Source organism: Helianthus annuus, chromosome 17 (assembly GCF_002127325.2).
Source record: "Helianthus annuus cultivar XRQ/B chromosome 17, HanXRQr2.0-SUNRISE, whole genome shotgun sequence".
Lineage (NCBI taxonomy): Eukaryota > Viridiplantae > Streptophyta > Magnoliopsida > Asterales > Asteraceae > Helianthus > Helianthus annuus.
Genome location: NC_035449.2, coordinates 69,752,682 through 69,769,696, shown reverse-complemented (window position 1 = coordinate 69,769,696; position 17,015 = coordinate 69,752,682). Strand labels below are relative to the sequence as shown.

Sequence of the window (17,015 nt, the reverse complement as noted above, 5' to 3'; positions counted from 1 at the left end):
TGGATTCCACTCCTAATTCGACACAAATTCTCGTGTCTGATTGGGAAAAATGCGGGTCGAACAAGCGATTTAATCGAGAGTTTGCAGTTTTCACACCTAATCTCAACCTAATCACTAGTTTATTTTCGAAAATTAGAGTGCAGTGATAGTGTAGTGAAAGCGATAATAGCGAGAAATAGCAAGTAAGCTCGTGGAAACCCCTAAGGGTATGCACAAGTTGGTCTGTTGGTACCTAACTATAGACTAGGTCGTTTCTAAGACATCGACCCGGACTAGGTCGAGTCTTGCCTAATTCCCTATAGTTATGGCTCTGATACCAATCTGTCACACCCCAACCGATGGCAGAAACATCGGGGCGTGGCACTGAGCGAAACAGATTGTCCAGAAGTTTCCATAACAACTACGATTACCAATTATTTAAAACATCACGTCCCATGCCATGACATAATAAGTATCATAATTATTACAGGAAAAATCAAGACAAATTGTTCTGTTCCGACAACTCAGATTTCAAGTACAGACAATTCATTTATTCGTTTCTAAACCTTTCCTAGCCTCGATTTCACAGCAAGCCAAGCAATATAACATCTTAAGCACCTGCCACATACGTTAAAGTAAAAGTCAATACACATAGTGTAAAGGTGAGCATACAAGTTTAATAGATATAATAGAGTTCGAAATCGTTTACGCATAACCAGCACGTACACATGGTGAAATGAAGCACGTAAGTTATCGACATGATCCTATCAATACCAATGACTGCGCAAGGCAGTTCGTAATACATGATCACCACTGTGACCCATGTGATTAATTGTCCTTAACTACCCCTGAGTAAACAGGTGCCAAGTCTAAACTATAGTACTATCGTTGCTAAGGCAGGTAGACAGCAATCCATGTGTAAACATAACAAACAAGCATTCATTAAGTCACGTATAACATGCGGTAACGGTTAGCGTTAAAGTATTTCGTAGTGTGTTCAATGTGATTTAGAATAAGTAACGTATGTAACACCCAAAAGTGCGTAAGGCAAAAAGGGTTCGAGTATACTCACAACGATGATTGATTGAAGGGGCGCTTGAGTGAGATTAGCCTGATCAGAACGATAGCATAAACGATAAGCGGCGTGTAAAATAGTGTAGAGTGTCAGTGGGTCGGACGACAATCCGATCGGGTGTCCAGTCGACCGGGTGTCAATCCGTTCGGATGTTCATCCGATCGGGTGACCATTCGATTGGATTGTTACCTCGTTTGGAATGCATGTGTTTGTGTATGATGGCTTGTGCTTTGATGTTTTCTTTGTAGCATTTTGAAAAAAGAGAAGTATCTCTACGTTTCAGGTCGATCGATCAGACGGCGGTCCGATCGGGTGGCAATCCGATTGGTAGGACACTTTAGTGAGAACAAGTTCACAGCAGTTTGTCACTCGATCGGATTGCAATCCGATCGGGTGACAATCCGTACTGAACATGCTAAAAATTGTTTAAGTATTAAAGTCCAAACATCACATGGTCGGGTGGCAATCCGATCGGGTGGTAATCCGATCGGAAGGCAATCCGTTCAATGTTTAAACCCTCAAATGTTGAAATAAAAGTTAAGTGTGGGACCCAAGGTGCAATCCGATCGGGTGGCTGTCCGGTCGGGTGGCAATCCGATCGGACGACAATCTGTCCCAGACGACCTGGTCGTCTTCTTCACTTGGTTGTTTTGATGGCTTGCGTTTTCTCGAGACATCGTGACTACGTGCTAAGCAACAGAACCTTGCCAAGACCCTTGTGACCCGATCGGACAAGAATCACCCAAACCCGACCCGTTCACAGATTCATGACGGTTGTTCATGCTTAACCCAGAATCAGTTGTCTCTTTGGTAGGACTCAGATCTTGAGCCAACACATCACCAGGAAGGGGTAGAAGGTTAGAACAAGGTCTGGTTCTATCGGTTTTGAGTGCATTGAGTGTAAAAGGGTTGAAAGAAAGTTAGAAAACCATCTTTCAATCCTTTTCACCATGAATATGTTCAGATCTATGAAAGATCTTTGTTTATTTATGTGGAAATCAATTAGATCTAAGTTGTTCTTGGTGGATTGAAGCCAAAACATGAAGTTCTCATGAACACCATGATGACATCATCCTAGAACACCCCAAATCTAGTGATTTCACGGTTAAAAGTTAAGATTCAAAAGATAGAAAGGTGTAGGAGTGCGTGTAGATCAAGAAAGTACAAGATTTAGGTTGAAAACTTACAAGAATCGCGAGAAATCTGAAGAAATAGCGGCTGGAGCGAGTTAAGAGAGAGGGAGCTGTCAACATCAAGTGATGTTGACATATGGAGGTATTTATAGGATTTCCATAAAAGGAAAGGGGGAAAGTAGTTGGTCGATCAAGTGGCAACCCGATCGGGTGGCAGCTCGATCGAGTGGCAACTCGATCGGGTGGCAGCCCGATCGGGTGGCAACTCGGTCCGCTGGCCACTCGATTCGAGTGTTCGACGCGGCGAGTTTTGCAGTTTCGATTCGCGTGTTGTGCGTTGCGATGCGATAGAGTTTCTCATTCAAATTACTTTTAATCCCAACTACTATATCTAACATACAATCATCAAGTTAACTAGGATTCACTTGTGTTTAGCGTTTGCGATTCGATTGCGATTGAGTTTCGATTGCGTTTCGGTTAATTACCACAACATAACATAAATAAACACGCACAAGTAACACATAAGTAGCACACACGCGTAAAACAATATCCAGAACACGCAATTCGAGATGCGAAATGCGATTGCGATAAGCGATAAAGCGATAAGGCGATAAAACAAGCGATAATTAGCGATTAAACCTCGATTATTAATAGATACTCCACATAATACAACTAACGTAACAAAGTAAATAGACTATCTACAAGTCAAAGAAGTCAAAACAGCGGTTGAGAAAGGAGTGATAGATACCAATTAGCAATATTTTCTTCCTTTGACTTCAATGTTGACTTTGACTTTGACTTTAACTTTTGAAACACGGTGTGTTACACTTACATTCCTAATTCCTACGTACGTTCATAATATATTACATTCATACATGCATACATACACTCCTACCTACGTACACACAATCATATACCTCTATAGTTATGCATACATTCATACACGCATACATACATACGAGCTCTTGCTTTCCACTTCTATTCACATGAACTATGCTAACATATCATATTCACAACTTTCCATATTATAAGTTTTGTACTTATCGACCCACATACTTACTTGTTTCCTAGACACATTTACTTATAGATTTTCTTCTACAACACGAAGGTAAATCCTACACTTCATTATCTGAAGGCCCTTATCATCACTTATTTTCGAACCAACCTTAACATAAGTTACGAGACCTTGAAAACCATTTAAAACAAGTCGCATTTCCAAAACAACAAAAAATCAAACAAAATGCCAGCAACAAGGTCTCTCGCGGGCTGCGAGAGCCTTGGCTACCTTTCTTGCGGGGCGCGACAGCCTCCATCGTAAGCTACGATGACTTTCGACTGCCTTACGGTGGAAAAGGATAGTCCACCACCGACCGTAGCCTACGGTGGGCACCGTAAGCTACGGTGGTTCCCAGTTCAGCCCTCACTTTTAATGCCGAAACTCTCGTAACTCGATCGTTTGCATCCGTACCACTTGAAACTTATTCCTAATTGTCCATAAAACAAATCCTTACATAGTTAACTAGAAATTCTTACCCTGGGTCCTTAATCTATACAAATTACTTATTCGTTACATTACTTATGCATAATTATTCGACCCATTTAATCCCACCAATTTACTTTCGGCTTAGTTAACAACCTTCGTCCTATTAGAACATTACATAATTTGATACTCCCAATTATTACATAATCTTTCATGATATCCCATATTCTTACGTATCAAAATTTATTATACCTACTAAGAAGTGAGTGGAACTTCACTTACCTTGAGCGTTCGTTCTCGCTTTCACTTCCTTGTCTCCTCTTGACTCGTTAGTTTTCTTCGCTTGAGTCCTTGCTAACGCGATGCATATCCTTTCATTCCATTTTATTACAACATTGTTAGTATACATGATCATTCATCTTATCAATCATTATGTTCCTATGTCTCATTGACTTTTATTGGGCAACTCCTAACATACATATGGCATAGATCCATTATCACATCATTCATAACATAACCAATTCAACTTATCGTCATGTACGTCATATAATAATCTAGCGAATATTCACATGATCTCCTTATTCTCACAATAGTGTTAGGAAGTCTAACCTTATTATTCATACCTTGTTGACTTTCTAAAAAGTCAACTATCAATCATACACACTTCCAATCCGATAAACATATAACCACTTAGTTACATTACTTTCATTAATCAATCATTCACTAACATGTATAGCTCAATTCACTGAAAATAGGCTGTTTTGGGACGTCCGTTTACTGTACTTACGAGCTTGCAAAAATTACAATCTTTTTTTGTGACGTGCCCCTCGGAGAGGTTATCCTTGTGTTAAATTTTTAGAGTCTAACTCTCTACCAAAATAATTATAAAAATTCATTGACTAAGCTGCAATCAAATTCATTTACGAGCTTGTAACTTTCTGGACAGATTTAGTTTTCACCAAATCTTTTCTAAATATCTCACATTCTAACTTCACCTAGACATTTCATCATACACTTGGTGTGCATACTGTATTTTAAGCACATAGTACAAGTAGTTTAAGCATGTTTTTTCCTAATATTTATCTCATGATTCAATTTATTCAAACAAGATCACAATGTCAACAAATTTTACATCATGTTTACTATCAAAACCTACTACATAACATCTAGTGTATCAACATAATCAAAATTACGAACATACACATGTTCATCATAATCATTCTCATACTCATACACATAGGTTTCATCCTAAATCACCAAGATAACTAAAATTCAACCATGATTCAACTTAAACATGATAACATTAGCAAGCATTCATCCTAATTTAGATCGAACTCACATATCCATCAACACCCACTTAATGGCTGTTCACCAAAACTAAGAATTAAAACATACCTTGGCTGAAGCTTGCTTAGATTATCACTATTAAGGTTCATGCAATCCGATTTTGGCCAAAAATCCATCCAATTTACTGATTTAGGGTTTGAGAGGGGAAACCCCTTTCTTCTTCTCCTCTAGTCGAACACCCACACACGCCCAGGTGTGTGTGTGTTGTTTTTAATTTTTATTTTTATATTTAATCTTTCCATTCATTACAAGTTAACCCCTCATGTTTGGATGTTTGTATTATTATGGCCAAAATGCATTCTTTTAGGTTAAAATTATAGGATCGTTTTCAGACCCGAACGAGTCGTTCAGAAAAGTTCTTATCTATACGAGAGGCGGAAACAAACGTACAGACTTGAAAACAGCTTGATTCACACTTTAACCTTCTTGTATATTGATTTGACAGAGAAAACGGTTACAAGAATATACCGGCAGCACTTCAGTACTAAATTCTGATTCCCCACGAAATGACACTATCACAACCCTATTTATAGTAGTTCTGATTTCCCACGAAATTACACTTTCTGATTTCCCACGAAAGTGTAACTTTCTGATTTCCCACGAAATGACACTTTCTGATTTCCCACGAAAGTGTCATGTCCATTTGGTGGGAAATCACCATTTCGTGGTGAATCAACATTTTGCGGGAAATTAACATTTCGTAGTCTAAACTAAACAATTCTATACAAGACTCGATACAAGACGAAGACGACAGACGGTTGCACCAACAAACTCCCCCTCGGATGTTGACGGAGTCTTCAGTGTCGAGTCTTCGCATCTTCAGTCTTTATCAGTCTCTGGGCTTCTCTTCTTTGAAATGTTTGACACTGTAAGTATCCTTCAATCTCTAACTCTTTTCTCTATCATCAACAAACTCTTCTCTCGGATGTTGACATCTTCAAATTCATCAGCACCAACATATACTCCCTCCCAAATCAGCAGAAATAATCTCTGGATCAGAACCTGGCTTTTTGTCATTCAGACTCCCCCTCTCAATCAGCTGGGATCGCAGTCTGGCTTTCACAGGTTCAGATTCTATTCCAATATTATGACCTGAATCTCCTCCAGCTCAGGTTATCTGCACAATCTCTACCTCAAACATAAGTTTTTTTACAAACAAAATTTAACTCACTCAGACACTACTTGTAACAACCATAAAATGATTTAACATTTAGTATCTGATGAACCATTTGTAAGAACATATCGTTTCCAAAAACTTTTGATGACCACTTGTATGATATAAACTCTTAAAACACACTCTCCCAAACCAAATGTCATCATGTTTAGCACTTGGGATTTTGAAAATCAGCTTTTCAATATCAGTTGTCGAAAATATTTTTGAATTTTTCAAAATTTATGCTAAAACACACCGAAAATCTTTTTGGAATTTTGTGAAATAACCAAAATAGAATGCATTAAAGAAATATTTACAGACAATCTTTTTGTGAGTTTGTGTAAGAGGATCATATCAGTTTATGAGACAAATCACCAACACCGTTAAGCTTCATTTCATTTTAAGTTCTAAAGAATTCACCTAGATTGTCAGTATACTGGTCCACTTAAATTTTCAAACAAAGTTCAACAGATCCGAGATACGATATTAATGTCTTAAGAACTTAAACTTATTCGCGTGTCCCACTACTTGAATATACTCCCGTATCCAGATCCCAATATTCAGTCTTACAGGTGAGTATACCTAAATGATATCTGTAAGGGGTTAGGTGCGAAACCGTGAGAGCTCAGGTCAGAACTTCCGTTCAGCAGAGAGATGACGGTTCGACTTTAGGTGTGTCCCCTTTAGAGGATCTTTTTTACAACAGCAATGACTATCAATTTTATTGTTTCATCAATTTGCTGAGGGCGACGCTATATTTCAAGCATTTGCGGAAAGTATTATACGGGGACTAGGTCAGTATTTCCATACAGCAGAAGTCCCGGGATAATACCCCAGATATCACTAAGCATAAAGACCTAGTATCTCAGAAAGAGGGACCTTTCAAACAAGATTTCGGGGGTTACCCATATATCCAAGAAGTTGTTCCCCACGAACTAAGCAAGTTTGAAATTTAGGTTTATATCTCGTCACAATCTATTAAATGTGCAAAAACCTACTGGCATATCCACAGTGAGATTGTTTATCACATTTTTATCATTCCAATTCTTTAGCATGTTGTGACAGTCCACTGATGTACTATCATTTCCTCTTTTGACAACAAAACTTATTTTACATTTTATCATGTTTTTGTCTTTTTTCAAATTTTCTAATGTTTTTTGGATTTTCTGAAATTTTCTATTCCCCCTAAAATGCAAACATATTAAAAAAAATTGAAAATAAACTATACAAGAACTTGACAGCCGACATCAAATCGCATCAAATCGCCATCCACTTGGCATAAACAATCAGAACTCCCCCTGTCAACAAACTATTTTCCCATTTAGATTTCAAAACACTTAAGTTTATTTTAATCAAAATGGTTTTTCCAGAAAATAAGTTTGGATGATTTTACCACTTGTAGGTATATCAATAATAGGTTCGGGGATGTGGTTCATCATATTGTCTTTCAACCACTAGTAGGAAAATGCAAGTACAAATTAATGTCCTTGATTTACCATTTGCAGAAATGCACAATCAAATATTCTTACCACTTGTAAGTAAAACACAAACATACCTTTTACCGTTTGTATGATTGACATTACCGTAGAAAATTCCTCAAGAAAGATGCCGATACCTGCTCCTCGCTTACCAACCTGGGAGCTCCGGCCAGTCAGGTTTTTCATTTAAACAGATTCACCCAAGCCTGACGGTCCTTGGGTGATTTTGAATTCTTGTTTAACAATGGTGGAAAATTTGCATCATCCATTGTTAGACTAGAATTCTCAACTTTTACCTCAACACATGGCTCTTCTGGCTTTACCACACCAGATTCATCGCCTGAACGTGGCTTATCTGACTTTAACGAGTCAGATTCATTGCCAACAACTGGCTCCTTTGTTTCCGGAGAAACAAATTCATCGCCAACATGTGGCTCCTTTGTTTCCGAAGAAACAGATTCATTGCCACAAACTTTCTTCTTCTTCTTTTCCTCTTTCGTCCTCATATTTATATCTGATGAATTCGTTTTGCTTTATTTGTTGTTCTTTGGTGAGCAAGATGATTTATCAGAACTTTTATCTGTTTTACCAGTTGTATCCGAGGACAAAATCTTCTCCAGATAATCTCTGGCCTTCTTCCTCTTCTTCCTCAGTCTGTCTTTTTGTCCCTGAGAAAGTTTCACTTTCTTTTCTTGAACTTTAGGTTCTAGAACCTTCTGTTCTTTGGGCTTGACATTGATTGGTTTCTTTACCTGTTTCTGAGATTCAGCCCTCGATCTTCTCATTGATCTCATTGAGCAATCTCTAGCAATATGGCCAATGATGTTGCAGTTAAAGCATCTCCTCGTCTCAAACCTCCAACTCTGGCAGTTAACAGCAATGTGTCCTTGATAACCGCATCTGTAACACACTCTGTTATCGTACCAATCACCATTTTTAGTCCAAACATTTAGATCAAAGCACTGTTTGGCTTGGTGATAATCTTTCCTCCTCTTATTTGTTGGATTTGGCCTTTGAGCTCTGTGGTCCGACCTACACCACTCATTACCAACAATTTTTAAATTTTCATTTTTTACTTTTTGTAATTTTTGATTGCGATTGGATGATTGATCTGATGAGCTTTTATTTTCTTTTTGAATATTTTTCAAATTTTTCTCTTTTTGTTTCTGTTCCACTTTCTTCTTCAAAGGTTTTTGCTTAGAGCATTCTCCCTTTTCAGTTGATTGCGGAACAGTTTCTTGAAATTTTTCTTTTAATTTCAAAAACAAATTCTTTTTCTTGATTTTTTCATTTTCATCATCAGATTTCTCATCACAATCTTCAACTACGACTTTGTCATAGTTTGGAACTGAATTAACTGGTTTTGGGCAGGGAATAGCTGAAGTATTCACAAAAACCTTCAATTTTTCTTCCCATTCCCTGATTTTACCTTCTAACTCTTTGATTTTCTTTTGAGCACATTCAGCTTCTTTTTCAAGTCGAATAATCGTCTGAAGATGAGCATTTATCATTTTTTGCTTGTCAATGTTATTCTTGCTAAAAACAGATCTCCCATCTTCAAGAATCTTTATTTGACTTTGAAAATCTTTTTCAATTTTTACTTTTTCATTTTCAAACATTTTTATTTTATTTTCCAAAACTTTTTCATTTTCTTTTAAAAATTTGTTTTCTAATGTCAAACTCTCTACATTCTTCAAGAGTTTGGCATTGTTTGTCTCAGATTTTTCACAGTTTAAGCATTTTCCGGGAATCTGTTTCTCATCAGCTTTCGTCTCAACCTTCAAAGCTGAAATATTTTCAACCTGTTTCTTGTCCTCATAAACACTTTCATCCTTACTCTCTTCTTCTGGTGAATGATCAAAGATAGGTGCGTCTTCTTCAACCTTTTTCTTTGATACTGGTTCAGGATTCATAGTTACAGGTTTTTTAAATTTTTCTTTCTCAATCTTGACAGATGAAATTTGTTCAACCTGCTTTTTCTCACTAGATTTGATTTGTTCTTCAGTTGTTGCTGCTTTTACTTCTTTCTCAGCTCTGATCTCTTCTTTAACAATAACTGCCTTTTGATTCTTCCTTTTTTCAACTTGTTTTTCTTTCAATTTTTCAATTTTATCGGCATAAAATAACTTTCCACTACGTAGATCAAATGGAAGTTGTTGTTTAAGATTTTCAAGTCTTTGGATTTCTTCTTCATACTTGTCACTCTCTTCATCAGACGAATGATCAAAAACTGGAACTTTTTCAACAACTTCTTTTGCTGAGACTGTTTCTCCTTCTTGCTTTATCGGAATATACTGCTGAGATTTATAATTCATATACGCCAATAATTCTTCAAAATCCATGTTTCGATGTCAAATGTTCACAAAATAGACTTTTCAAACAAACTGGTTCGCCAAGTGAAACACCTGAACTTCTTGATTGTAAGCAATATACGACAAAAATGACTTGATCACCTTTAACATTAACACATGGGCCGATTAAAATTTTGTTCACATGGGCCGGTTAAAGATCTAATGTTTTAACTGTTGATAATGTCCAACAATCTCAAGTATCCAATGAATATGATTGGGCCGCAATTTTCTTGGATCTAATCTTCAAATAAATTTGACCAACAATAATTGCTTTATCACATGTAAACTTGATCTCGAATATTTGTTTGGGCCGAACAGTTTCACCAACTTTGAATGCACACTTTGACTTAATCTTGTGAATATATCAAGTGTCCGACAACTAATTTCTCAGCTCAATATGATTGGGCCAATGCAATATCACAAAATGATTCAGCAGTTCACGTGATTACTCTGTTCAATGACCGACAACTATTATTTCATCACACAAATTCACATGCAAGACTATTGCCTACTAAAATCTCATTGGACCTTCTGAAATACTGGACTTATGACTTTGATTTTTATTAGCCGACAAGCAGTTATAAAGACCAGATACACTAACAATTGATTGGACTGATAATGTGTGTTCACGCAAAACGATGACAGTTCGAGCAGAATCAACAGTTCAATTCAGGCGATATTAGAAAGTAACATGGAGCGGAATAACCACAAATACTTTGGAGCGGAATCTGATATTTAGTACTCTGGAGTGGAATCAACTAACTAAAACTGATCTGGAGCGGAATCAAGATCAATTCTCGAGCGAAATCAAGCTGAAAATCGATTTTGAGCGGAATCAAGACTGAATTTCGAGCGAAATCAAGCTGAGAGTCGATTTAGAGCGGAATCAAGACTAAAATTTCGAGCGAAATCAAGCTGATGTCATCATATCATCGATCAATTTCGAGCGGAATCACGATTTTGACAAGTTTTAGTTCGATTTTAAAGCTGAAACTTTCACGGTTTAGTTAAAACATGTTTACGCACATACTGTGAAAATTTGAACCAATTCTGACTGTGAAAAGTTTTGATTTTCGAAAAAGAATGGTGTAGAAACAGAAATCGCAGCTGAATTGTATAGAACTCTTCTTCCTGAGCTCTAATACCACTTGTAGGATCGTTTTCGGACCCGAACGAGTCGTTCAGAAGAGTTCTTATCTATACGAGAGGCGGAAACAAACGTACAGACTTGAAAACAGCTTGATTCACACTTTAACCTTCTTATATATTGATTTGACAGAGAAAACGGTTACAAGAATATACCGGCAGCACTTCGGTACTAAATTCTGATTCCCCACGAAATGACACTATCACAACCCTATTTATAGTAGTTCTGATTTCCCACGAAATGACACTTTCTGATTTCCCACGAAAGTGTAACTTTCTGATTTCCCATGAAATGACACTTTCTGATTTCCCACGAAAGTGTCATGTCCATTTGGTGGGAAATCACCATTTCGTGGTGAATCAACATTTTGCGGGAAATTAACATTTCGTAGTCTAAACTAAACAATTCTATACAAGACTCGATACAAGATGAAGATGACAGACGGATGCACCAACAAAAATCCTATTTACCCCTTTAACTAGGTTCATAATTCTAGTTACCATTCTAACGGCAATTACATTCATAAATACTTATTTCGTCATATTTACATATACAACTTTTGGGGTGTTACATCCGAGGAAGAGATATTTGATCGTGGACGAAGGCTTCAGAAATCTATGAGTGATCATGGATGATAGCTTCTGAGATCTAGACTATCCGAGGAAATGAATCAGATTGTGGACGAATGCTTCAGAGATCGGAATACATTACCAGATGATTAGTTATCTGATGAAGATTTTCTGATTGTGGAGAATATCGTTTAAACGGATCAATCATTTTGACGGTGCTTAAAGGTGATCACGGAAAATGGGATATTAGATCTTCAGGGGGAATCACGGATTTGAAGTTAACCAGTGGGGTGTTTGAAGTTTCTATCAATTTCCGGTTGAGTTTTTGTACCTTCTCAGATCGAGCAGGCGGAATGCGAGACCGTGTTGGTGAAAGGTTATATCAAAAACTGAACTTGGATGTGGTTAAGGCTGAAACAGAGAATGCTGCAATGATTAGTTTCAAGTTAGTGATTGTTCGCGAAGTTTGAAATTTAGCAAATCAGAGAAGAGTCGTGAACTGTGCTACCAAGATCTGAAGATTCATTTCAGGGGGAAATGTGTTCAAACAAATGTCAAAGCAAACCCGAAGCATCAATCAAGGAGGAATCTATTGAAGATTTAAAGATGCCTGATTGATGTTGCAGAAAAGACTGAAGTTGCAGAATATTCAAACACAGCTCAAGGTTTTGTGACGATTCGACAGTGACAGCCGAGGGGAATCTGTTGGTGCATTATTCGTACGTCTGCCATTGTGCGAATATCTAGATAGAGCGTGTGTTGAACATTGTATAGAATAGAGTGAAATCCAGTGACGAACCAAGGTTTTGTGATGTAACAGTGGCTTCGTACGAAGGCATGGCTTCGTACAAATTGACTGAATAGTGGGTTCGAACTGGAAATCCAAGATCAAGCTGGCTTCGTACGAAGCCAGAGGTAGCTTCGTACGAAGGCCTAGTGCCTATATATAGGTGCTTGGATCTTGTGTTGGATAAGCTTTTGGATCCCAGAGGGGACATGTTGTCCAACTGGTCTCGCGGTGCTGTAACTTTGGATTATCAATAAGAGGCCAGATTATAAGTGACTGCTCGGTGTTCTATTCTATCTTCTACTTATTTCTTATCGTTTATTATCACCGAACATGTCGTTTCGGGACCAAAGCTCCGTCAAACTCGCCGGATCCTGGAATCATAGCGGTATCCTTTAAAGTGTTTATGTGATTATGTGTAAGTGTTTGGTACGCGGTAGTATCCTTTAAAGTGTTTGTGTGGTTATGTGAAAGTGTTTGATACATTTACGTATACGTGTGTTGCATAACATACAACTATCTAAATATTTGAATTTGAGTAACGAGAGTTACATTATGTGTCAAATGCATCATTCTACTTATATAACTATGAGATATTGTAGAGTGAATACGAAGTTGGCCTTGATGGATATTGACAAAGTTATATTATTTCAAGTAATGAAAGGTTGTGCAAGACTTCGAACAAACATCATAGGACTTTGGTTGTTAACCATATTTTTTTGAAAAAGGCGAATTTCATAACAAAAGCACAAGCAAGAGGCTTTGTGCATTACAGTACATGAACAAAAGAAAGAAAAGCATTACAGATATAGTCCAGCCAAGTAAAATTACACCGGAAAATCGGAGAATTTAAAACCTCGCCATTTTTCCCAACTGAGGTCAGTGTGACCTGCACGAGATTTTACCCAGAAAAAGGAATCCGCCTTTATGTCACCTATTACTTTTGTCAGTTGTGGATGCCGGTGGTTGAAGTTCCTATCGTTTCTCGCCTTCCAGATGTGCCAGCAAGTTGCAACGATAACCATCCCAATTGCTTTTTTTGTGCCCTTCGGAACCTTTTCGGCTGAAATTAGTTCCAGCAGCTGCACGATACTGATTAATTAACGGGGGAACTGTATTTTAATCCATTGAAGAATTACGGTCCAAACACTTTGTGCGAAATCACAGGAGATGAGGAGATGGTTCGTGTTTTCACGATCTTCATTACAGATTGCACAGCCAAGATACGGAAGTGATACCCCGCGCGCGTTCAACGCTTCCCTAGTTGGGATACGATCCAAAACCACCCGCCACATGAAACAATTCACCTTCTTCGGAATCCAGTGAAGCCAAGATAGCAGTTTTGTTTCGGGGATGATGTTAATATGATCGAGTTCTGACCGTAGTCTACTCACGGTGTAGGTGTCACTGCTAGATCCTGTTCTCCATATCCAGCGGTCTGGGCCGGGCCCAAGCAATGCTGAGCTAAGCAACCCGGAACAGTTCGACCAAGCGTCCAAGTGTTCTGGTAGAGAAAGAGGTATGGAGCTACCCCAAAACCATTCCAATGATTCGTTAATCCGCTTGTATCGTTGCTGGACGAAGCATCTTTTATCGGATTCCAAGGTGAAAAGGGTCGGGAATTCATCTCGGAGGGGCCTGTTTCCCACCCAAGTGTCCAGCCAGAAGAGCGTTTTATCTCCTACTCCTACGTATGGTACCATCCTTGCTTTAACATCAACGACCGGTTCATGCGTTACCCTTCCCAAATTGACAATGGACTTCCAAACCCTGGCTATCGAGCTATTAAGCGGAATAGAAGCATGACGTGAGTCCCACAATGGAAAGCCGAGATTGATTTGGCCCATAAGGATGTATTTTCGTTTTTGTACCTAAAACACCATTTGACGATCAAGGCTTTATTTGTGGAGGCGAGGCTGCCGATGCCTAAACCCCCTTCCTCCTTGGACGCAACTACCTTGAACCATGGCACCCAACTAATCTTGTTTTTTCCAGGCAGCCACCCCAAAGGAATTTTTGGCGTATTCTTTCCAATTGCTTGATGACAGCGAGTGGTGCACTGAATAACGAGAAGTAGTACGTTGGAAGGTTACTTAAGACTGCTTCGATTAGAGTTAGTCGTCCTCCGAAAGATAACGTCCTGGCCTTCCAAAGTGTGAGTTTGTTCTCAAACTTCTCGATTATCGGCTTCCAATTCTTTACTAATCCCATATTTGCCCCAACCGGGATACTGAGGTAGGTAAATGGAAAAGAGCCAGGTTTGCAGCTGAGGATTAGTGCCATGTTATTAATCTCAGCATTGGTTACTCCGACCCCGTATAGTAGACTTTTGCTGAAGTTGACTTTAAGACCAGAGGCAAGGTGAAAACATCTTAAAAATCTAGCAAGATTTTTGAAGTTTGACAAGGACCAATCGCCGACAAATAACACATCATCTGCATAAAGGAGGTGTGACAGTACTGGACCCTCGTTGGGAGTTTTCACGCCATTAAAAATTCCTTCCATGTTGGCTTTGACTGCGGCTACATGTAAAGCTTCCATGGCAAGAATAAATAAAAGCAGTGAGAGCGGATCGCCCTATCGTACCCCCCTTTGAACCTCGAATTCGCTCGTTGGTGATCCATTAACTAGAATGGACGTTCTAGTTGTTAACCATATAGCCATAGGATGCAATTCCAAGTTTTTCTAGCCATATGACGATCATACTACCCTTTTATCTTTTTTTTTTTGAACAGCAAACACACTATATATATATATATATATATATATATATTATATATATATAGAAAGTATAATGTACTTCACGCCTTAACGTACATTAACGTATACTTCACGAAATATATAACATGCGTAATTATTTTTTTGACCAAAATAACGTGCGTGATTTTGGATCCCATGCGTGATTATGTGGTCCCATGCGTGATTATGTGGTCCCATGCGTGATTATATGTTCCATGCGTGATTATACTCCTGATCGAACGGTTACTATTTTCTCCTACGTGAAGTATGATAAGCCGTGAAGTATGTTAACCTTTCTCTCTCTCTCTCTCTCTCTCCCTATATATATATATATATATATATATATATATATATATATATAGGGTAAGGTTCATGCGAGAACCACCTTTATTGCGAGAACCGCGAGAACCGCGAGAACCAATGTGAACACAACCTAAAATAGCTAAAAAACCCTAAAAAAAACCTAACCCCCCCCCCCCCAAAAAAAAAAAAAAAACCTAAATCCCCCTCCCCCCCCCCCACACCCAAGCTAAAATGCTAAAAACTAAACCCCAAAAAACCTAAAAAAATAAAAAAAAATCAAAAAATAAATTCTAAATTTTTTTTAATATTTTTTATGTTAAAATCGCTACTTTTAGTAGCCAATTTTTTTTTTTTTTTTTTTTTTTGCTACTAAAAGTAGCGATTTTCTTATAAAAAATATTAACAAAAATTGTGTGTTTTTTAGCTATTTTTAGGCATTTTTGGTTGTGTTCACATTGGTTCTCGCGATTCTCGCAATAAAAGGTGGTTTCTAACGGATCTTTGTCCTATATATATATATATATATATATATATATATATATATATATATATAAAGAGGCAGCAAGAAACTGGGAGAACAAGAACAGAAAACTAAAAAACAAACAGAAGGACGACAACAAAGACACATTACATCAAACCAGAAACATCAAACATCTTCCAATTCTCCCAGCTAATCGAACCGAGATTGGATCGGTTGTTGATCCACAAAAAAGGCATCTTCTTTTATCTGTTCCACAATTTTATCTTACCGGGTTTATGTACAAATGACCCTGAAAGATAATTCTTTAGGAATAATTAAAAAGTTTCTCAAATCATCTTCAAAGAAGTTTCAATTGTAAACATGTATGCCTTCATTTATCTTTTGCTAATGTATGTATGAGATATAAATATACATTATATCATAGATAGATAACATTATAGCAAAACGTGAAAAGCGAAGCCCCAATTTTTTTGTTTGATTTCAACCCATTTTGTACTCTGTTTAAAAGAAATCCACCCGTTTATAAATGTTTTATGATCATATTTGATCTAAGCTCTTACTACTTATGCTTTGTAAAAGTAATAATTTTAGCATACCTCCTTAACTTAATTCATCAAAATATTTGAAATTCTTTAAATATTTATTTCAACAAATTTCTAAACTATAGGGATATTATATCTAATTTCATTTTACATGACCCAAATATTCTCTCTCTTTTTTATTATAATCAATACTATACACTGATAAATATTACATATTTCCACAAATTTCTCTTTTTTTGAGAGAAATTTAAATATTAAATTCATACATATACACATAAATATACAAATATTTGGATCCATCTTCATACTCTATACATCATACACACAAAATCACTAATATATTATATTGATTTAATAAAAACATTAGACTGTAGAAATCAGACCCTTTCATGATCATTTATAAAAAGAATAAATCTTGGTATAAAGTATTCCCAACATCCAACATGCATGT

The 17,015-nt window shown here is 37.4% G+C and overlaps 1 protein-coding gene across 1 annotated transcript; it reads right to left on the bottom strand.

Moving 5' to 3' along the window:
* Positions 1 to 4,822: 4,822 nt before the first annotated feature.
* LOC110924441 (neurofilament heavy polypeptide-like) lies at positions 4,823 to 9,987 on the bottom strand. Its single transcript, XM_022168444.1, has 2 exons — positions 9,334 to 9,987; positions 4,823 to 4,915 (listed from the first exon to the last, which is right to left on the bottom strand). The coding sequence occupies exons 1-2, from the start codon at positions 9,985 to 9,987 to the stop codon at positions 4,823 to 4,825; spliced, it is 747 nt and encodes a 248-aa protein (XP_022024136.1).
* Positions 9,988 to 17,015: the final 7,028 nt, after the last annotated feature.